This window comes from Microcaecilia unicolor, chromosome 6 (genome assembly GCF_901765095.1).
Source record: "Microcaecilia unicolor chromosome 6, aMicUni1.1, whole genome shotgun sequence".
NCBI lineage: Eukaryota > Metazoa > Chordata > Amphibia > Gymnophiona > Siphonopidae > Microcaecilia > Microcaecilia unicolor.
The window spans coordinates 302,171,050-302,194,246 of record NC_044036.1 but is presented as its reverse complement, the minus strand read 5'-3'; the positions used below and the strand labels follow the sequence as shown (position 1 = coordinate 302,194,246).

Below are 23,197 nucleotides of genomic sequence, written 5' to 3'. Positions count from 1 at the left end.
ATATTTTCATTCTGATTAAAGTGTTGTTTGGGATTCCAAGTTGTAATTTTGCGAACTGAACTATAGCCTAGTGTTTAGATTAGATTGTAGTTCTCAAGCCTAGGGTTAGGTACAATAAATTATGTACATGCATGTAATACATCACTGGGCTTATATTTATCAAAATATAGCATAAAACGAGGGTCCAGTTTTTTGTTTTCAGTTCACAGCATTTTCTCTTTTCCTTGAAAAACCAGCAGTTATGGGTCATGTGGTTGCACTAGGCACCAAACAGATCTTTCTGGAAAAAACCAAATGCCTCTCAATGGCCCTTTATGGTATTTTTCACAACTTCCCTCAGTTCTGTCTTTTGAGAGTGTTCTGTATGATCAACATCTCTTATGGCTCTGTAGAGCTTTATTGATTTCATGGAAATGTATAGCCCACCAATCCTCTTCTCAGCAGATTATAATATTGAAACATATAATAAATATTAACATCACAGTAACAGACATAGTTAAGCATATATAACAAAATCCATTACTATCCTGCTGACCTCCCCTCCCCAAAAGAATACCATTGCCCCCCCCCCCCCCCAAATAATACCATTTCTTTCATTAACCAGCTTATTTTCGAAAGAGAAGGGCGCCCATCTTCCGACACAAATTGGGAAATGGGTGTCCTTCTCCTAAGGTCGCCCAAATCGGCATAATCGAAAGCCGATTTTGGATGTCTTCAACTGTTTTCCATCGCAGGGACGACCAAAGTTCAAGGGGGCGTGTCGGTAGTGTACCGAAGGCGGGATGGGGGCGTGGTTAAGAGATGGGCATCCTCGGCCGATAATGGAAAAAAGAAGGGTGTTCCTGATGAGCATTTGGCCGACTTTACTTAGTCACTTTTTTTTTCAAGACCAATCCTCGAAAAGGTGCCCAAACTGACCAGATGACCACCGGAGGGAATCGGGGATGACCTCCCCTCACTCCTCCAGTGGTCACCAACCCCTTCTCACCCAAAAAAACCCCCACATTTTTTTACAGCCTCTATGCCAGCCTCAAATGTCATACCCAGCTCCATCACAGCGGTATGCTGGTCCCTGGAGCAGTTTTTAGTGGGTGCAGTGCACTTCAGACAGGTGGACCCAGGCCCACCACCCCCCCCTACCTGTTACACTTGTGGTAGTAAATGGGAGCCCTCCAAACCCACCACAAACCCACTGTACCCACATCTAGATGCCCCCCTTCATCCCTAAGGGCTATGGTAGTGGTGTACAGTTGCAGGGAGTGGGTTTTGGAGGGGGGGTTTGGGGGGCTCAGCACACAAGGTAAGGGAGCTATGCACCTGGGAGCAATTTTTGAAGTCCATTGCAGTGCCCCCTAGGGTGCCCAGTTGGTGTCCTGGCATGTGAGGGGGACCAGTGCACTAGGAATGCTGGCTCCTCTCACAACCAAATGGCTTGGATTTGGTCATTTTTGAGATGGGCGTCCTCGGTTTCCATTATCGGCGAAAACCGAGGTCGCCCATCTCTAAGGTCAGCAATCTCAACATTTAGGCGACCTAAATGTTGAGATTTGTGCGTCCCTGACCATATTATTGAAATGAAAGATGGACGCCCATCTTGTTTCGTTAAAAGAGGATGCCCCGCCCTTCGCCGGGACGGCTTCAGAGATGGGCGCCCAGTTCGATTATGCCCCTCCACGCCACCTAGCTGGAAGTGTTTTTGTCACACTGGATTGCCTTCTCTACAGGAAAAACATTTGTTGGCCTTGGTGGTTTTCCTCTCCCCACCCCCTGATCCTCAATCCTTTGTCAAATCTCAAAGTGTCCTTCAGACTCTTTGATCCTTCATTAATAATCCAAGTCACAACCCTGCTCTTTTTACCTGCAATTCTTTGCATATGCCTGACACCTACAGGTGTCTCCTTGGTGTTTAATGGGTGACAGGAACAATCCCTGGTTGCTTCTGCCAAAGAAACTTCCATGGGCCCCTAGGATTACTCTCACAGTACTAGTACTAGGAATCAGATTACCAAATAAGGGAGAGAAGGTAGGGTGAGGAGTGAAATTTTGAGATTTGACAAAGGATCAAGGTTCGAGGATAGGGTCTGAAGGAGGCAAGGGCTACTTTTTTTTTAATAGCATTGGCCTGCTCTTTAAGAGTTAGTGGGGCCAAGTTATGCACCTAAGTTGGAAGCCTACCCATGTCCCATCCATGCTCCTATTTATTGCATGGTGATTAATATGATTGGGCTAATTTTTTTTTTCTTGTCCTTAGCTTCAGCCAAGCAGGATATAGAATAAGTGGAGATGTCTGCTATTCAGATCAGTTCCCAGAGCAGTTTTAGGCAGGCTTTAGGGCAAGTTCAGTCCTTGAGGGCCACATATTATCCCGATATCTCTCAATAAATATGAATGAGTAATTTGTAGTGGGTATGCAGATCTATCTCAACCATGTAAATTTCTCATGTCCTGTTGCTATTGTGTGGTTCTTTTTCTCCGTATCTTAGCTATTTTTTTTTCAGTCGATTTTCAAGTTTCCTTTGTTTATTCACATAGCCTGGTATAGACCTCGTTTTGAGGACCTCAGGCTCCCAGTCAGGGTAATTATATCCAAAATCAAATTTGATTTCACAGCAGCTATTTTACTAGAAGAGCTGTCCCAGAAAACCCTCTCAGCAGCTTTAAAAATCACCCCATACAAGAAGACTATATGCATTATAGGTACTCATTAGTTGTGCTGGCAATGCTTGGGGCCTGACCAGGAGCCCTTTCATTGTAAATTGTGTTTCACTGATGTCCAGGAGAGATCTTTGTGGTCAAGAGAAGCAGCATAAACATATTTTTGATGCTGAGACTTTGGCATCAGAGGCATCAGTGTACATGGGTCCCAGGAACTGCACCAGCATCGAGAGAGCACTGTTCACCCTTAACGTCAGTGACCAGTCACCATTTGAGTCCTGGCCAAAGACTTCATCACTGTTAATGGCTCATGATGCTGTAGGCCAGGGTACATCGACATTGCATCTCATCGGAATTCGATGCTGAGAGCACTAAGACACCAATATAGAATTTTGTATCCATCAACTGAAACTACTCAGCTAGAGACTTGATGTAGCTATTAAATAACATAGGTCATAGTATGAATCCCTATGATACCCTGAAGGTCAATGCCCTCCTTGTAGGTCCCCCAAGGCCTACCTCAAAGTCTGTGGTGGTCCTGCAGGCAGTAGAGATACCCACTTGCTCTTGCCCTCTGTGGGTCCAGCCACAAAATGTCTGCCGTGACCCATATCACCAGTACAGTGTAAAAGATTATTCCTCTTAAGAGAAGTCTGTGTGGACATGGATCGCAGGGAGGAAAGACTTTTAAGGCGATAGGTTGCTCAGAAATCAGGATGCCTGTTATTTAAAGCACCAGTTAAAAAAAGGGGATTCAGACTAGAGAGTTGCACGGGGACAGAAATCTTACCCATCCCCACCCGTCCCCACTGGAATCTTACCCATCCCCACCCATCCCCGCAAAAATTTAACCCATCCCAACCCGTCCCCGCAAGAATTTAATGGTACATAAAAGAAAATTCCAGACAGCTCCCTCAGTCTCTGGATTTGAGCCACAGCACTGTAGGCAAGGAAGGAACGGAAGTTGGAACACTCTGGTGCGCACATGTAAGACTTGTCTCCGATTCACTTGCACTGTGTGCTGAGAGGTCGCCACATGCATGCGCCAGTAGGTCAGGTGACATCTGATTCTCGTGCCTGTGTCAGAGCTGAGGTCTGTGCACCAGCCTGGTAGCAAAGAGGATTAATAGTAACATAGTGACAGCAAATAGACCTGAACGATCCATCCACTCTGCCAATAGTCACACTCATGATCAATTCATCATTAAATCAACGAGTGTGATATTATATACTTCATTATGGTCTTTCTTTCGTGTTTCTGGAACAAAGGCCACAGAAGTCTATCTGGCCCTATCCTTATGTTCCAACTACTGGAGTTGCCGTTGAAGCCCACTCCAGTCTATTCGTCTTCTCATTTGTGGGACACAGACCGTAAAAATCTGTCCAGCACTGTCCTCATGTTCCAGCCACTGAAGTTGCTGTCTAAGCCCTTTCTAGCCCATCCTAAACCAGATTGCCATGTATGAGACACAGACCATACAAGTCTGCCAGGTATCAGCCCTAGTTCATCACAGCCAGAGTCGCCATCTAAGCGTCACTTGACACATCCACACACATGCAGCCATTTAAGGTTAGGTTTTATATAACTTCCATTTTCTAATTAGAGATCCTCTGTGTTCATCCCACGCCTTTTTGAATTCCATCATCATTTGTGACTCTACCACCTCCTTAATGGAAGACTTTCCACGTTTGTGCTGTTAAAGCAAGGAAGAAGAAGAGGAGGAGAAGACAGCACTCAAAGAAATTGGTATTCGGTAGATGAGAGGCTGCTGCAGGTGCAGCTTACACTTCTATGAGAAGACCGCAGAACTGCTTCCATCCCCGCGGGAACCCCGCAGGAACTTCCTCCGTCCCCGCGGGTTCCGCGGGATTCCCGCGAACCCCGTTCCCATGCAGCTCTCTAATTCAGACACAGACAGAGGAAGAGCATGGAGCGTTACAGTGTTTGCTTAATACTGTACATCAGGGGCGTAGCCACGGGCGGGCAGCCACTTTTGCTCGAGGCTCGCCCTAACTAGCCCCAACCCAACATCCCTCGCTGCCTTTTCTCCCGCGGCTCCGGGTCTGGCCATCCGGGAGCGTTGCCTGCCTCAAATTCTGCTCCTCCCCGCCGCTGCCTCGGTCCCTGCAGCAATCTTTTTTTGGCCTGTCGCTGGCAGCACTGCGATTCACACAGGCAGGTTCACTCCCCTCTTCCACGTCCATCTGGCCCTACGTAAACAGGAAATGCATCAGAGAGGGCCGGATGGACGCATCAAAGGGGAGCGGAGCTGCCTGTGTGAATTGCAGTGCTGCCAGCGATGGGCCAAAAAAGAATGCTGCAGGGACCGCAGCAGCGGTGGGGAGGAGCAGAATTTGAGGCAGGCAATGCTCCCGGACAGCCAGACCTGGAGCCTCGGAAGAAAAGGCAGCGAGGGTGTTGGATTGGGGCAGGATGAATTGGAGGAAGGCAGAAGTGCTGGACTTTGGGGGGGGGGGGGGGGGGATAGTGCTGCCGGACCTGTGGGAGGAAGGGGATTGGAGGGAAGGGAGAGAGCTACTGGATGTGGGAGGAAGAGGAGGAGGAGACTGAATGGAAGGGAGAGAGTTGCTGGAGGTGGGAGGAAAAGGAGGAGGGGATCTGGATGGAAGCTTATGGGCCAGGGGAGGGAGAGGAGGAAGGGGCAGAGATGCTGGACAAGGGAGGAAGAGGAAGAAGGGACTGGAGGGAAGGGAGAGAGCTGCTGGACATGGGAGGAAGAGGAGGAGGGGATTGGATGGAAGAGAGAGATCTGGTGGACTTCAGAGGAAGAGGGGGCTGGAGGGAAGGAAGACAGCTGCTGGACTGGGAGAAAGAGGAGGAGGAGACTGGATGGAAGGGAGAGAACTGCTGGAGGAAGAGGAGGAGGGATCTGGATGGAAGGGAGAGAGCTGCTGGACATGGGAGGAAGAGGGGGAGGAGAACTGGAGGGAAAAGAGAGAACTGCTGGTACAGCACAAGGAGGGAGGGAAGGGAAATAGAGATACTAGACCAAGGAGATGAAGGAAAAGGGAACAAATACTAAACCTACAGTGTGAGGGAGGAAGGGAGGGTGGGGTGGGTGGGTGGGTAGGCAGGGAATCAAGCAGCCAAACCAGATGCTGGAAAGGGGAGAGAGTGAGAGGGAGAGAAGCTGGATAGGGTAGGGTCAGAGAGGGTAGAAGCTGGACAGAGAAATATAGGGACACAGAGAAAGGGAGACACTAAACATGGAGGAAGATAGAGGTACAAAGATGGAAGAAGATGGATAGTGGACTGGAGAGAGAGAGTAGAACTATCAAATGGACATGAGACCTTGGTGACTGAGTTAAGAGAAGGATGTGGAAACCAGAGCCTGGGACCAACATGAATTGAAAAATAAAATGAGCAGACAACAAAAGGTAGAAAAAATAATTTTATTTTTCTATTTTGTGACTAGAATATGTCAGATTTGAAATGTACATCCTGCTAGATATGGCTGGGGCCCAAGGCAGAAATTTGGGAGGGGACATAAAAGCTTACTAACAGGCTGCACCTTCTTCAGCTTCCAGCTGGCCTGGGGGTCTCTCTGGCTAGGGGGCCAAACGCAGTTGCCCTAGTTGTACCTCCCCTAACATTGTCTCTTGCATGTGATTTTGCACAGTATAGGAGAAAATGCATCTCTTTGTAGTTCTCTGTCCTGTGCTAAATGCAAGGTCTGGCCTCTTGGGATTTTGATTTGTTTATGGTTTGTGGTCACATTCTGTATTTGTGTTCTGTGTGTGTGACCAAAGTATTCTGTGAGCATCAATTTTCTATGTGGTATTCTATAGTACTTTGGCTTCTTCAGTTTTCTCCATAGATGTATTGATATTTTAGGGCCCCTCTGCAATATTTAGGGCATATTTAAAGGAAGCATGTGTGTGTTGGTGGACCATGGCTCTGTGGAGGATGAAGAGTGCACCCTCTTATATTTCCCCTAACTCTCAATGTGGCCTGCAGCCACTGAGGCCAGCACTGCTACTCCCATTGAAGTTATTGAGAGTGGGGTAGGTATGCGTTAGGAGTAGGGGCGTGGGGCAGGGCATATCAGGTGGCAGGTGTTTCTCTAGTGCCCATCCATCCAACCTGTTGGCCCACCCAAAAATTGCCTTCTGGCTACACCATCGAAAGGCTATAACTATACTACTCAAAACCTGTACTGTTTTCAACTTAAGTTCAGTAAAAGATTTGGTGCTCGTGCTCCCCATATCTGCCTGTGGAACTTCTATGCCAAGGCCTTAAAAGGAAATTACCCTGGAGAGATCCTGTTCCCTAGAGCATTGGGAAGAAATAGGAGCTTTGTGGGGTTCCTGGGGTGTGATTCCAACAATGGATAACCTGCTACTGGAACCCCCCCCCCCACTTTTACATATACATCAGTGGCTCTTCTCTGTACTGTTTCTTACTATGGTATGGATGCTTATTGTAATTTTTTTTATAGGTATGTTTTGTAAACGGGCCCACTGCTCCAGTATGGGGGAGGAAGCCGCCTCCCGCGAATAGCCAGAACTTCACAAACTGCCACCAGGGGATACTTCAAAATATTCCTTTATTTTTCAGGTTAATGACCAAAACTTCACTCCAGAGGCCTGGGTTAGGGCTTCTCAGGCAGGGCTGTTCTGCCTTGCTTAGTACATCAGCCCACTAAACACAAAGTCTGTGCCCCCTTTCCTGAGGGGGAGGCAATAGTCCTTTTGAAATCCCTCTTTGTTGTCAAAATCAGTAGCAAACAAACAGTACCTGCCCCCAAGCAGGATTTTCCCCCCTTCATAAACAAGCCTTTCAAATTCAACAGAGTTTCTCAAAATAATCAGGTTTCAGTTTGGGAAGCAGGTTTGTAATTCTCCCCAGCAAACTTTCCAACAGCCAGGGTTTCTCCCAAAGCAAACAGGTCCCACAAAAGAAAGCAGGCTTCTCTATTTAAGCAGGGTTTAAACCAAAATAAATTCCAAACAATGTAGATTTGCAAACCTTCAGGTGCTGCGCTCCTCAGTGCTCTCAAGCTCCCATTCCATTGAGGTTTCTTCCCCTGCTCAGCCTGATTAACCCCCTCTTCCATCCAATCCTCCTGGTTCTCACCCCACCCCTTGCTAGTACAGGTGGGCGGCATGATATACTGATTGAGGGTCCAGGGGAACTGGGCTCCTTCATTTTCCCTCCCTCTTGTGGTCGGAGATGGTAATGGCCAGCTTGCCTAGCCCCAGGGCTCCCCCTGTTGGGACTGGAAATGCATTCCCTTCTTTCGTAATCACCCTCTACCTTCCCTCCTGCAATGACTTCTGGTAGATGTAGTTTAGGGTTTTGCTGCCTCATTCTATACATCTGAGATGTAGCCTTGTCACAGTTTACAATAAAAAAAAGCAGCACTTTCTCTTAACCCCAGGAAGACAGAGCACCAAGAATGAAACTGAACTCCCAGAATCATTTTTCTAAAATGGTTCAGTTTTATAATTTAAAAATCAGGGAGTTTTAAGTTGACTGAGAACGAAGTATACAACTTGCAAGTCCTCAGTTTTCCTCATTATCTTGCAATGCCCCTGATTACCAGTTGGATGCCTTTGAAGGTGCTGTGATAGCTTTATAACTTTACAATGTCAGCTTGATACCGTGCATTATTAAGAATCGGCCTCTGCAAAAGGAAATTTCCATCATCCTGATGTGTAAATACTGTCTAGCAATTCTGATAAGTAACACCAATTGTTTCCCTTTTGTTTTATCCCAACACTGTGGGACATTGTCAAATAACCTCTTGCTGTAAACACTCGCTGTACAATCTCTACACTCTTACCCAATCAGTTTTCCTTTTCGTGAAAAACAGAAGCAGATGGCTTGGGAGTATGATTAATCACCAGTCAATTGGACCACACACACACACTGAAAGTCAAAAAAAAGTTGGATAGATTCAGTGGAAGGAAGAAATCCTAATTACTCATAACAAGGCTCAGGTACAGAAGTGTATGTTTGCCCAGAGAAAGAGCTACAAAATGACTTCATTAATGGTATGTTTCAGACCATTTTGTACCTTTGCATTCCGTATCAGAAATTATAGCTGTCATTTTCCACCCATTGACAGTAACGGAGTTGTGTGTGGTCTAGTGACTGTAGCACCAGACTTCAAAAATTCAAATGTCTTCTCTCACAGACTGTGTAAGCATTGGGAAGTCACTGTGGGGGTCTTTGACAAAGCGTCAGTAAGCCCAGCGCGGGCTTACTGAACGCTAAATCATGACTACTCCCAGCCCAACGCAACCACCAGCTGTAGTTCTGCCCCGAGCGTGCGCCATTTCCGGGTGAAAAGACATTGGTGGCAGTAAGGACTCCCCATAGCATGGCCACGCAGTAAGAGTTTTCTTACCTTATGACCATGTTTATCTGGGGGCTTTTAACCCGCTGCAATAAAAAAGGGCCCTGGCGCATGGAAAAAATGACCCCCATCGCTAGCGCAGGGCTCTTTTTCCTGCAGGTTCATTAAAGGACCCCTTAATCTTCCAATGCTTCAGTTCTAATCTCAGGGCTGCCATAGAAATGGAATATTTCAGGACCATTGTGGCATTTACTAGGAATTTAATTAGCTGTAGCTGGGCAGGTAAAAAGAACCAAGTTATGAAATTGTAGTAGTTCTCCATGGTTACAATAAGGCCTGTCACATATTTTCTGTTAAATTAGGAGCTCGTAGTCAGCCCCATGACAGTAAGCTGTTTCCGGCATTGAATATCCGGCTATGTCTGTTGATCCAGATGTAAACTAGGCACGGCCGATATACAGATCAATGCCTGGTGAACCCTCCACATAAAGTTGGGACACCTATGTTGCTGTCCTAACTTTATGTGGTTACTAGCTGGTTAGTGGATGAAAATCCCTGCTTACTGGCTAAGTTTCCGCTGCACCCTTAGTCCCACCTTAGAGCGCCCACAAATCAGTTCCAGCATAGGCAGTTAGAGGGGATTTCAGCGGCACTATCTGGTTAAGCGTTACTGAATTTTTTTTTTGTTACATTAGTACCCCGCGCTTTCCCACTCATAGCAGGTTCAATGCGGCTTACATATTATATACAGGTACTTATTTGTACCTAGGGCAATGGAGGGTTAAGTGACTTGCCCAGAGTCACAAGGAGCTGCAGTAGCAATTGAATTCAGTTCCCCAGGATCAAAGTCCACTGCACTAACCACTAGGTTACTCCTCCACTAGCAACATTCCATGTAGAAGCCTGCCCTTGCAGATCAGCAATGCGGCTGCGCAGGCTTCTGTTTCTGTGAGTCTGACGTCTTGCAACATTCCATGTAGAATCTCAAATAGTAGCAACAGAATCTCAAACTGTAGCCAACATTCCATGTAGAATCTTAGATAGTAGCAGCATTCCATGTAGAATCTCAAATAGTAGCAACAGAATCTCAATAGTAGCAACATTCCATGTAGAATCTCAAATAGTAGCAACAGAATCTCAATAGTAGCAACATTCCATGTAGAATCTCCAATAGTAGAAACATTCTATGTAGAATCTCAAATAGGGAAAGGGAAATGGGACTTGATATACCACCTTTTCTGAGGTTTTTGCAACTACATTCAAAGCAGTTTACATATTATATACAGGTACTTATTTGTACCTGGGGCAATAGAGGGTTAAGTGACTTGCCCAGAGTCACAAGGAGCTGCAGTGGGAATCGAACCCAGTTCCCCAGGACCAAAGTCCACCACGCTAACCACTAGGCCACTCCTCCACTCATTTCAGCGGATAACCCCGCACAAGCAATTCAAACAGCCAGGAGCCTCTCCTGCCCACAGAAATCACTTCAGATATTGACCCCTGAATATTTATTTCATTTTCCACAACAAACATAAGAAAAAGATCTCTAATCCTGCTTCTCAAAAATAAACATTATTATGGGATTAAGCTGGATCAGTAGAAATCTAGCAATAATTTTAATTTTTATACTAAACCAATCCTTCATTTATTTTTACCCCTCCATATCTCCAGCTTGTAAATTACCCAAAGAAATCTCTTGATTAAACTGTTCTACTTGTTCCTGCCCTCTTAGAAAGTCCTCCGATTGGGTGGGTTCCAGAAAAAAATAATCCTTACCCCTATACTTAACAAAACACTTTGGATATTTCAGGAGAAAAAAACCCATCCCTAATGCGAATGCTCTAGGTCCGAACTATTTAAAAAAAAAAAAAAAGAACACTTTGAGTAGTGAGTGAAACATCAGGAACCACATTATCCCCCTCATTCTATATATGTGTTCCACAAGTTAGGCACCAGTCAGGTTTCTAACTTTAGGTGTTGAAATGGGGCAAAGCTTTCTTTTTTTATAAACCGAAATTTACCCAAGAGAGCTTTCTCAAAACCACCAGCTGTTCTGTAGAATGACGAGCCTCTTGTTTGAACAACTTATCAGCACCAGTCGTTTAATCAGATGAAATTCTAGCGTTCCTCTTGGTGGACCTTCAAGTAGCATTTGCTTTGCATCATGATATTAATTTACTTTCAACACAGTTACATTTAAAAATAGGTGGTGCTTTATGGCAGGATTAAAAGTACCCTTTAAACAGTATTTGACAATTCAAGTCTTGAGAATAAGTCCAAAAGGATCATCATCCTATCTGTTAACGAAATATGTTAAGTTTAGCTACCATCTCATTCAGTCCTTGTATACTGCACTGTACTCTACTCCATTGCGCATCATATTCTTTGCATGTAGACATAGTTTGCCTGCGCACTTTGGGTACCCAGGGGTAGGGAAATTCTGTTGGCAGCGGGGAAGGAGGACAAATCAACAGTAGTACCCAGAGCATTTGGGGGGAAAGGGTGCCACCCCCTTCCCCCCCCAAACCACAGCTGTGGCTACACTTTGTTCATCATCATGCGCTACACTCTGCCTCATTGTGTGTCATCGTAGACTACATTGTACACCTTATTGCATCACATGCTTCATTGATGATATTTTTCCTAATTAGTGTTTACACATAGAGGCATGTTTCACATGTACCTCAAGAATATTTTAGGTGTTCCCGAGACAGATATGTTCCCATTGCAGAATTTCTACTCTCTCTCTCTTTGGTGAGAGGGAGAAGGAGTAGAGACCAATCAGGACCAACAGGGGAGAAGAGTTGTCCAGTGAATCTGTATATCTAACGAGGACTCTTGGGAAGTCTGGGGAGAAGGCGTCAAGAGGAATACATTGATTTCTTTTATATCTCTTCAAGATAGACTTAATTTGTGGTTACATTTTGGTGTGAGCTTTGTAATGCAGGAACTCTTGCATTAGTCTCTGGTTCTCAAATCCTGCAAGTCCATCTTCAGAATTCCTGCTCCACACAGCTCAGACTCTCATGCAGTCACATTGTGCAGAGAGGCTGATGTTCTTGCTCTGGTGGTGACCACTAAACCTACTAGGCACAAAGCTCATAGGCACCGGATGGAAATTTTTAGTCCCCATGGTGACTGGGTGCCTGAGATTTGCCGATCCCTGGTGTAAATGCGTACACATATACACTTTCCTTTGAATTTATTAACTGTTTATATCCTGTTTCAGTACAAGCTCCTAGCAGGTTAAGATCACATAATCACATACAGATTGTTATTTTGAAGTATATTTTGAAGTATCACATGTTGGATATCTTAATCGTTAAATGTTCTTGTCATCTCAGAAGTTAAGTATTCATCTAAAAAAAATTTGGACAGTAAATAGTTTGATATTTGTGAAGTTGGGACATTTAAATAGTACATGGAGTTCTTTGACCTATGGTGGTGATTTATTTTAAGGTTTATAGCCTTTAACATGTTGTATTATACAATCTGCTTTGGTAGTAAGGTATCCAACTATTATAATAAATACTATCCACAGATTGGGTTTTGGTTTTATTATTATTTATCTCTTCTGTCCCCTAAATTTGGATTTTTTGCAGTGAGCATATTTTAGACAATCTCCATGTGTAAACAGTGGCGTTATCCATGTAGACTGCATATATGTGGAAATGATACCACACAGGGGCACAGTTTGGGTATGGCTTGGCGGCCTCAAAATCTGCATATGTATTCCTCATTTTACAAAGGGAATAATAGGTTTTACACTAGCTCAAAAGCAAGCACAGATTTTCAAAAGTGCTCATTTTGGTCAGGGATGTACACAAGAGACTGAGGAAGTAAACTCTCCATAATCCCCTGTTGTTTATTATCACCTCTAAATTTAAAAAAAAAATTGTGGCCTCGTTACTTCATTGGCAGTACCTATAAGTCTGTAAAATAGAATGGATAGCTGCATGTGGGAAATTATGACTTCCACACAGAAACTTCCAGATTCATGCTGCTTATTTTCTCTACATGTATATTTGTAAAATGGATGTTCCCACAGTGCTAACAAATACACATTAACTCCTGCACGTCCTTATACATATTTTACAAAATGTTTCGTGTTTGGCAGAGCCCTTTGTAAAATATCATTGGAATTGAGTACATCCTGACCTGGATTTCTTAATTCTGATCTCACATTGTAAGTAAAATGGACCTTGTAATATGATGTATGTGTGTGTATATCTCTCTCTATATAAAAGGCAACACCAACGTTCTATGAAGCCTCCAGCCGGAAGTGTGAAGGGGGCGAGATATCCGGTTTCCCTATGAGTGTCTGCCCCGCCCTCTCTGTAACACAGTCAGTGAAGGAAAACAGCAGAGCACGAAATCAAATCGCTGGCTCTGTAACAGTGAAGGACTCAGAGGGGGGAGGGGAGAGAGGCCAGAGGGCAGGGACACACACACTCCCACATGCACACAGAAGAAAACATTGCTAGCCCCCGTTTCATTTGCATCAGAAACGGGGCTTTTTTTACTAGTCTATAAATAAAATATGTGGGTTTGCATGCAGCTATGGTAGAGTGAACTTACACATACAGTTAAATGTAAAGTTGTGTATAACAGTAAATGTAGATGGATATTGAGTGAAACTGTTGAGTTCTCACCTATTTTGGCACAATAAATATGAATTGAATTAAATCTGTGCTTTCTTTTCACTAGGTTGTTGCATTTTGTGATGTTGATAAGAATAAAATAGCCAAAGAATTCTATACATATGAAGAATCTAAGGTTAGTATGCCCTCCAGGTCTTCCAAAATTGACTGATGTTGCCTGTTGACAGTTTCAAAAGAGTGACCTAATCTTGCTTTTTTTTCCACCCTCGTCCCATTCCATTCCATGATTTGTGATGCTTTGCCTAAATTAGCCTTAATGAAACCAGTGTTGAGTTAGTAAGGGATGTGTTTGGCTTTTTCCCAGATGTTTGTGTGTTTTTTCGTTTCAGTTGATTTCACACATTCGTTATAATAACTTTTCTTATGAAAACAAATTAAATGTATGTGTGTTAGTAACATAGAGGTGTATTTTCAAAGTGCTTAGACTTAACAAAGTTATATAGGTTACTATCCTGCTTATAATCGAACGAGAAAAACGCCCAAGTTCCGACCTAAATCGGGAGATGGACGTTTATCTCACAAAAACGAATAACACTGTATAATCGAAAGCCGAACTTGGACATTTTCAACTGCACTCCATCGCGGAAGCGTACAAAGTTGACGGGGGCGTGTCGGAGGCGTGGTGAAGGCGGGACTGGGACATGGTTATCACCCGAACAGAGATGGGCGCCTTTCGCCGATAATGGAATAAAAGTATGCGTTTGTAGCTAGAATTTAGGGCACTTTTCCTGGACCCTGTTTTTTCACGAATAACTACTACTACTACTACTTAACATTTCTAGAGCGCTACAAGGGTTACGCAGCGCTGTACAAATTAACGAATAAGGACGGTCCCTGCTCAAAAAGTGCCCTAAATGACCAGATTACCACCAGAGGGAATCGGGGATGACCTCCCCTGACTCCCCCAGTGGTCACTAACCCCCTCCCACCACAAAAAATGATGTTTCACAACTTTTTATTTTCACCCTCAAATGTCATACCCACCTCCCTGGCAGCAGTATGCAGGTCCCTGGAGCAGTTGTTAGGGGGTGCAGTGGACTTCAGGCAGGTGAACCCAGGCCCATCCCCCCCCCACCTGTTACAATTGTGCTGCTTAATGCTTAGTCGTCCAACCCCCCCCCCCAAACCCACTGTACCCACATGTAGGTGCCCCCCTTCACCCCTTAGGGCTATAGTAATGGTGTAGACTTGTGGGCAGTGGGTTTTGAGGGGGATTTGGGGGGCTCAACACACAAGGGAAGGGTGCTATGCACCTGGGAGCTCTTTTACCTTTTTTTTTGTTTTTGTAAAAGTGCCCCCTAGGGTGCCCGGTTGGTGTCCTGGCATGTGAGGGGGACCAGTGTACTACGAATCCTGGCCCCTCCCACGAACAAATGCCTTGGATTTATTCGTTTTTGAGCCGGGCGCTTTCATTTTCCATTATTGCTGAAAAACAAAAACGCCCAGCTCACAAATTGTCGAATAAAACATGGACGTCTATTTTTTTCGAAAATACAGTTTGGTCCGCCCCTTCACGGACCCGTTCTCGGAGATAAACGCCCATGGAGATAGACGTTTTCATTCGATTATGCCCTCCTTACTATGGTACTTTGTAAGTCTAAGTGCTTTGAACATGAGCCCCATAGTAACATAGTAAATTACGGCAGATAAAAACCTGAATGGTCCATCCAGCCTGCCCAACAGTCAAACTCATTATGAAGTCATGATTAAAACCAGCAATGAATGTGATATAAAATACTTGATTATTAATGCACATAACAATTAATAATAGTACTAAAATTTTAAGGTGCCAAATGAACTGAATGCATGCTAACAGATACATTAAATCATTAATGACGATTAAAAAAAACTAAGCACATTTCAGTGTTTCCTGTCTCTTCCACTCCCAATCCCTGTCCTCAGTGCAGTCCAACATCTTCCCCCCCCCTCCCCGTCTGCGATTCAGCATCACCTACACCTCTCCCCTGCGCCAGTCTACCTTAAAGGTGCTCTTCTGTTGATCCTTGCCAGTGGCAGTATTGCACATTTGTTGCATGCTGCCTGGTCCAAAGCTTTCCCTTTGACCTGTTCCGCCCAGGCAAAAACATGAAATGATGTCAGAGGGGGCGGGGCGGGTAATAGAGAAAGCTTCAGAGTAGACCACAGGCAGCATATGTGCAATGCTACTTCTCCCAGGACCAGCAGAAGACCGCCTTTATGGTAGACCAGTGGGAGTATTGAGAGGGGTGGGAAGATGCTGAGCCCTGGGTGGGGGGAAAAATGTGAGCTTCAGACCCAGAAGCAGAACTGGAGGGTCACTGATGGAAGCTATGATCGAGGTACTGAGCTCCAGAAGCCATGAAAAGAGCTTGGTACTGCTCACCACTGAGTTTGTCTTGCTGCTGATGGGGGGGGGGGGGTGGAGGAGAGGGAGGAAGAGGTGCTGGACAATGGGTGGGAGGAAATAAGGAGAGAAAAAGAAAGAGAGAGAGAGAATGAACCTGGAGGAAGAGGAGAGGGAGTGTAGGTTAAGAAAGGGAGAGATGTTAGATCAGGGGGTGGGAAGGAGGAAAATTATAATCCTTTAAGGAAGGCCCAGTGCAGTGGAGGGTTAAGTGACCTGCGCAGAGTCCCAAGGAGCTGCAGTGGGAAATAAATAAAAGGAATACCTTTAATTGTGCAGTTAATCACAATTTTTTCTGCTAATATCATAGCAGTTTGGAAATGTTGAGTTTAGGTAAAATGAAGTGCGTGTGTCACAGTAGCGTAGCCAGAGTTTAATTTTTAGATGGGCCTGGAGGTGGACTGGGTGGGCACAGGCCTCGCAATTCCTCTCCACCCACTACCACCCCCCCCCCCCCCACGACAGCCCCCTGTACATGGTCAGTTCTGGTCATTTTTACTGACCTGAAGCGCCGTTCTCCCTCCACCACCGGCGATTCCCATAGCCAGCCTTCTGCCAGCGTGCGTCGTCGGAGCCTCTTCTTAGGCACGTCCCACCTACTCTGCAACTTCCTGTTTTCCGCAAAGGTGGGACGCAGGAAGTTGCAGGGTAGGCAGGATGTGCCTGAGAAGAGGCTCCGACAACGCGCGCTGGCAGAAGGCTGGCTATGGGAATCACCGGTGCTGGAGGGAGAATGGCGCTTCAGGGCAGTAAAAGTGAGCAAACCATGCGGACGGGGAGAGGGGGCAGAAGAGGCTGGGCGGGCCTGGAGCAAAAGTGGCTGGGCCTGGGCCTGTCCAGGCCCACCCGTGGCTACGCCCCTGGTGTGTCATGGGCAGTTCTGTAGATGTTAGATAGGCATCATACAAATGCAGCGACGTCTCCTCTTAGCTCATTTGAAAAAAAACAGTCTTTCAGCTATAATAGTCCTTAGTACAAGAGCAAGCTATTATATGGCACTGCTCACTTTTTTTTTTAATGCGTTTTTGATGCTTGGACAATAAGGTTAACATACACAAAGGAAACAACAAACAAAAAAAATAATAAGATGAAATCTGTTTATTGAAGTAATTTAATACAATTCTTGACTGTTTTTCTGGAGTTAGTTCTTCCTTAGTTCAGAACAGAATGAAACAAAATGTGACATTTTTGATGCTTAAAAGCTTCTTTTTGACAAAGCAAAACAGCACTAGTTGTTAACTTAAAATCTCTCTCTACATGTGTCCTTTTCATAAATGTTCATGTTTTTTTAGGAGAGACCAAAACCAAAGATTCCAATTCAGCATTTCAGAGATGCTCAAGGTCCTTTTATTATTTGCGTCAAGCTGGTGAGTACAAGAGTTTGCCAAGCAAGAAAACTTCTCTGTATATGAACCATGTGATGTTTCTTTATCAGAACTGTGAGTGACCTCAGTGTGTGGTGAAATGGAGGCTGCCTTGTAATAAACATAGAAACAAGATTGTGATTATGTCTCAGGTAAGTGTCTTTCATGTGGCAAGCCGCTACCTGGCAGGGCTCTGAGATTATTATTTTCATGTCTTTTAGTCATCCGCAGTTGTTAGCTGACATCTGCCAACAGTTTAAATTTGCATATCTGCAAACACAAAATGTGCTTACTGTTATAGATTCTGATCTCTAAATGCATAATATCAACATATTCATATTACAATAAAACAATTTTATATAGAAACATAGAACATGATAGCAGACCACATGAAGTCTGCCTGGCACTAGCCTTATTTTCCCACTACTGAAGCGTTCATCGAAGGCCCGCACCAGCCCATTCAAATCTCTCCAGCCATAATCAGGACACAGTCCATAGAAGTCTACTCGGCACTGGTCTTGTTCTCTAACTACTGAAGCTGAATCTGTCCGGCCATGATCATAGCAAAGACCATAGAAGTCTGCCCAGCACTAGCTTTGCTTCTCAATTACTGGTGTTGCCATCTAATCAACTCTAAGCTTGTTTGATTCCATGCCTTCCATACTGGATTCCTTTGTGTATATCCCATGCATTTTTGAATTCTGTTACTGATTTCATCTCCACCTCTCACGCGGGAGAGCACTCCAGGCATCTACCATCCTCTCTGTAAAAAAAGTGCATTCTGATGTTATTCCTTAGTTGCTCCCCCTGTAATCTAAATTCTTCCACTTTCCTTCCTCTGTATTAATACCTTTCAAATATTTGAATGTTTGTATCCATAGGAGCCGACTCTGTGGGTGCTTCAGCACCCCCAATATTGAGAAAATTCCTTGCATGTGTCCAGGGAGGGGTTATGTCCATTGGGCTTAGCACCCCCAATAATTACAAAAAATTGGCTCCTATGTTTGTATCATATTACCCCTATCTTTCCTCCAGAGTGTACATCTTCAGGTCATCAAGTCTCTCCACATACATCTTGTGGTGCAAGCCCCATACCGTTTTTGTCGCTTTTCTTTGAGCCGCTTTAAGTCTTTTTAGGTCCTTAGAAAGATGTGGCTGGCGTCGAGGCAGTAGATCCAAGATGGTTGCACGTACCAGATGTGTGTGGCATTTCTATGCCGTTGTTCTCGCGTTTGCCTTACCATGCCAAAACGAATGGGAAGGTTTGCTGCCAGAGTGTCTCAGCGCCAGATTCTCCCTGCATTATCAATAGTTTTTTGCAGCCCGCTTGACCCACACGGGGTAAGGGGAGGCTCCACGGCATGTCCTGGGCTCGATGTCACCCTTAGCCCCACTTGAGTACATCTCCTGCAGCTGTGAGGCAGCAGTTCACCACTGATGGTGTCACCAGCCCTGCTACCAGGAAGTGTTGCAGAGAATGAGAGGTGCTGAACACTCCAGCATGTATTCTGGAGACCCCGGAGATGTTGGGTCTTCCAGGAACTGTTGCAGCGGTATCGACTTCCATCTCAGGAGAGACGGTAGTTGCGAGTACTGAGCGTCAATGGAACAGGTACCTGCTACACAATTTCCTTCTTTTTTAAAGTGTTAAATCTGCTGAAGTAACTTTGGAAAGTTTATGGGCTCTGATAGTGGACTTGAATAAGGCTTTGTGTTCCCAGATCCAGAAGTTGAAACAAAGATTAGTTTTGCTGGAAGGCAAACTGGAGAAAACAGATTCTGAAATTAAAACTGAGTGGGCAACTTGACAAGCAGGAGAAGGATATGCTTGATACTCAAAAGGTTCAGCCTGATACTCAGAAGGTTCAGCCTGATACTGTACAGGATTTGGTTAATTTAAGGAGAAAGGCTGCAGTCTTTGAGAATACTATTAGAAATAATAACCTACATTTCCTAAATTTTCCTAAGGTCTTTTGCTACCACCCATGAGGTATGCTTAGAAAATATATTAAGGAAAATATTTCACCTTTCTGACAAGTGTATTATTTACCACAAAAACCTTGAGAAGGTCAACAAAATTTGGATCACAATATACCTCTTTTGAATATATCAGCAATTTTGGAATCCTCTGATTCTGATAAGGCTATTGCCTATACTCTATGTAAGCCAGGGAAAGAAGACCATCTGTTCCACAAGGAAAACCAGACAGAAAAAAGAAGGTGGAAGATCCAAAGAAACCAATTCACAAGATGACCAAGGGCATCAAAAGATTTATTCTTCAATTTTGGGAACAGGATGCATTGGTACAAATGTCCCAACACAGGCTATGTTTTGGCTATGAAGCGTTCTTCAGGGGTCCTTTGAGCAACGCAGGTAGCACGTGGAGAAGAATCTGATTTAAAAGCAAGCAGGATGTGTGTTTTTGGCGAAAACTGGACACAATACTCTTAAGTGGGGCCTCATCAATGACTTGTACAGAGGCATCAACACTTCCTTTCTTCTGCTGGTTATACCCCTCTATATGCAGCCTATCATCCTTCTGCTATAGTCACTGTCTTGTAGCATTGTTTTGTCACCATGAGATCCTCTGACACCATCACCCCAAGGTCCCTCTCCTGAGTCATGCTTATCAATTTTTCTCCTATTTTGTGCATCTCCTTCGGATTTCTGCACCCCAAGTGCATCACTCTGCACTTCTTTGCATTAAATTTTAAGTGCCAGACCTTTGACCGTTCTTCTAATTTGTGGAGATCTCTTCTCCTAGTTTCTACTCCCTTTGGGGTATCCACTCTATTGGCTATCTTTGTGTCATCTGCAAAAAAGGCAAACTTTACCTTCTACCGTCTCTCACAAATGTATTAAACAGAATCAGCCCATGTACTGGCCCCTGAGGCATTCTACTTACTCATTTTCCTTTCTCCATGTGAATTCCATTTACCATCACCCTCTGTCAGTCAACCAGTTTCTAATCCAGTTCACCATCACCCTCTGTCGCCTGTCAGTCAACCAGTTTCTAATCCAGTTCACCATCAGCCTCTGTCACCTGTCAGTCAACCAGTTTCCAAACCAGTTCACCACTCTGGGTTCTAAGTTCAGCGCTCTCTGTTTATTCAAAAGTCTTCTGTTAGGAACCATATTAAGGGATTTGCAGAAATCCAAGTAGATTACATCTAGTGCACATATTTTATCTGGTTCTGTGGTCACCCAGTCAAGAAATCAATCAGATTCGTTTGGCAGGATTTTCCTTTGGTAAAGCCATTTTGCTTCGGATCCTGCAACCCATTGGATTCCATCAGTAGCGACGCCATTATTTTTCCTACCACTGATGTGAGGCTTATCGGCTTATAGTTTCCCAGGTCTTCTCTGTCCCCACTTTTGTGAAGAGGGTCCACAACATCCACTCGTCTCCAATCCCATGGAACCTCTCTTGTCTTTAAAGATCTATTAAATAAATCCTTAAGAAGTCCCACCAGGATTTCTCTGAGTATCCTGGGATGTATCACATCTAGCCCCATAGCTTTGTCCACTTTCAGATTTTCAAGTTGTTTATAAATGTTTTCTTCTGTGAATGGTGGAATATCCACTCCATTCCCAGATATACACTCGGCAACCGACTGCAGTACTTCTTCAGGAATTTCTTCCATGAACACCGAAGAGAAGTATTTGTTTAGCACATTTGCTTTATCTTCATCACTCTCCTCATAGCTGTTCTTAGCATCTTTCAGTCTTACAAGTCCACAGGGCCGGTCCTAGGGTCTCTGGCGCCCCCCTGTAGACTATGAGTTGGCGCCCCCGCCCCCCCCAGCATCTCCTTTCTCTCTTCTCCCACCCTGTCCAGCGATTCTCCTTCGCCCCCATCTCCCGCCGCCCTTGGTGCTTTAAATCTTTAATTTACCTCCGTTCCAGCAGCCGCGTCATTTGAAATCCTTGCCCCATCTCTAGCCTTCCCTCCCTTCGTGAGTTCATTCTGCAGTCCTGCCCTCGAGGAAATGACGTCAGAAGGCGGGACTGCGGAATGAACTCACAAAGGGAGGGAAGGCTAGAGATGGGGCAGGGCTTTCAAATGATGCAGCTGCTGGAACGAAGGTAAATTAAAGATTTAAAGCACCAAGGGCGGTGCGGTATGGCGCCGCAGCGGCGCCCTTGAAGGCAGGCGCCCCCCTGCGGTGCTTACCCCGCTTACTGGGTTTGACTGGCCCTGCAAGTCCATTCCTAGCGTTTCTCCTTTCCCAAATATATCTGAAAAGGTCTTGTCACCTCTTTTTACATCTTTAGCCATTTTTTTCTTCCACCTGTACTATTGCTAGCTGTATTTCCCTCTTCGCTTCTTTGAGTTTAATCCAGTAATCTTTTCCGTGATCCTCTTGTTGCGTTCTTCTGTATTTCTTGAACACAGCCTCTTTGCTCTTATTTTTTCAGACACATTTTTTTTGGAGAACCATATAGGCTTCCTGTTTCTCTTGTTTTTGTTTACTTTCCTTGTATAAAGATCTGTTGTCATACTTATAGCAGCTTTCAGCTTGGACCACTGCCCTTCCACTTCTGCTATGCTTACCCATGCCGTCAGCTTCTTCTTCAGGTATTCCCCCATTTTACCAAAATCAGCATGCCTGAAATCCAATGCTTTGAGTTTTGTGCATTTGCACTCCGCTTTTGTTTGTTTATCAAACCATGTCATATGATGATCACTGTTGCCTAGGTGGGCACCCATCCAGACGTTGGAAACACTTCCTCCATGTGAGCACTAGATCCAGCGTTGACCCTTCCCTCGTGGGTTCCGTCACCATTTGTCTGAGCAAAGCACTTTAACAGGTATCCACAATCTTTCTGCTTCTTTCTGATTCTGCTGATGGGATCTTCCAGTCCACATCGGGCAAGTTTAAATCTCCCCTCCCCTTTCATTCCAGGCTTATGGATATCTTCAATCAGATTTTTAGCATTACAGAAGAAATTTAGTAAAAGCATTTCATGCATAGAAGAGCTTTTGTAATATTACCCGAGGGTTATATATGTAAAAGTACATGTTGTGACAAGAAGGCATGCACTTTTACACAACCTGTGTGACAGTGTGTTCTGGGGCAGAGCATGTGCGGAGTATAGATGGAGTTGCACTTTATGTGCATATTTTATCATATATACGTACACACTTTACTACCATTTCTTCCTGCTCTCGAGGAAGCGAAAATGTCTGTAGCTTCAATATAGCTGCAATTTCTGCTGGTCTTTCCGTGGTATTTTATCAAGACAGTATGTACCTCCTATGTGTCCCTCATACATAGTTGACCTGTTAATAAAATGTACATCCCACATCCTCACTGTTTTTGCTAGATCCTTCCTCAAATTCCCCACACATTTCAGGGTGTCTGTCCTGTTGCAGATTTTGGTGTTATCTGCAAAATACAAAATTTTCTCAATAGCATCTTAGACTTGTGTTTATTTATGCATCCATATATCAGGAAGGGGATTCAGTCATCTTTTATTAAAAAAAAAGAATGTTTGTTTACCTTGTCTATCTCCATCATATTTCCGGACAGTGTTTCAGGCTATAATTAGTTCCAGCGTTGATTATTATTATGTTAATTTATTCTGGTCTTCCATCATTTACTCTTCAGGAATTGCATTTAATACAAAATATGGCCTCTAGAGTAATTATGAGTAAGTTATGATATTATGCTATACCATGTTTAACTAGGAAAGCTAACTCATGAAGCCTACTGAACATTCACTAGGGATGAGGGGATTGGATATAAAAAAAAAATAGCAACAGGTATAACCTAAACACCCCAACATGGAAATATTTTCCAATTTAAT

The 23,197-nt window shown here is 44.4% G+C and overlaps 1 protein-coding gene across 4 annotated transcripts in view; it reads left to right on the top strand.

Annotated features, from left to right (window-relative positions):
- Positions 1 to 23,197, top strand: part of B3GNTL1 (UDP-GlcNAc:betaGal beta-1,3-N-acetylglucosaminyltransferase like 1) — a 348,739-nt gene that overhangs the window by 315,642 nt on the left and 9,900 nt on the right. For all 4 annotated transcript variants that reach the window (XM_030208046.1, XM_030208044.1, XM_030208045.1 and 1 more), the window contains 2 exons: positions 13,686 to 13,754; positions 17,315 to 17,389. In XM_030208046.1, coding sequence (XP_030063906.1) covers positions 13,686 to 13,754; positions 17,315 to 17,389 — 144 coding nt within the window. The remainder of the gene's footprint in view (positions 1 to 13,685; positions 13,755 to 17,314; positions 17,390 to 23,197) is intronic.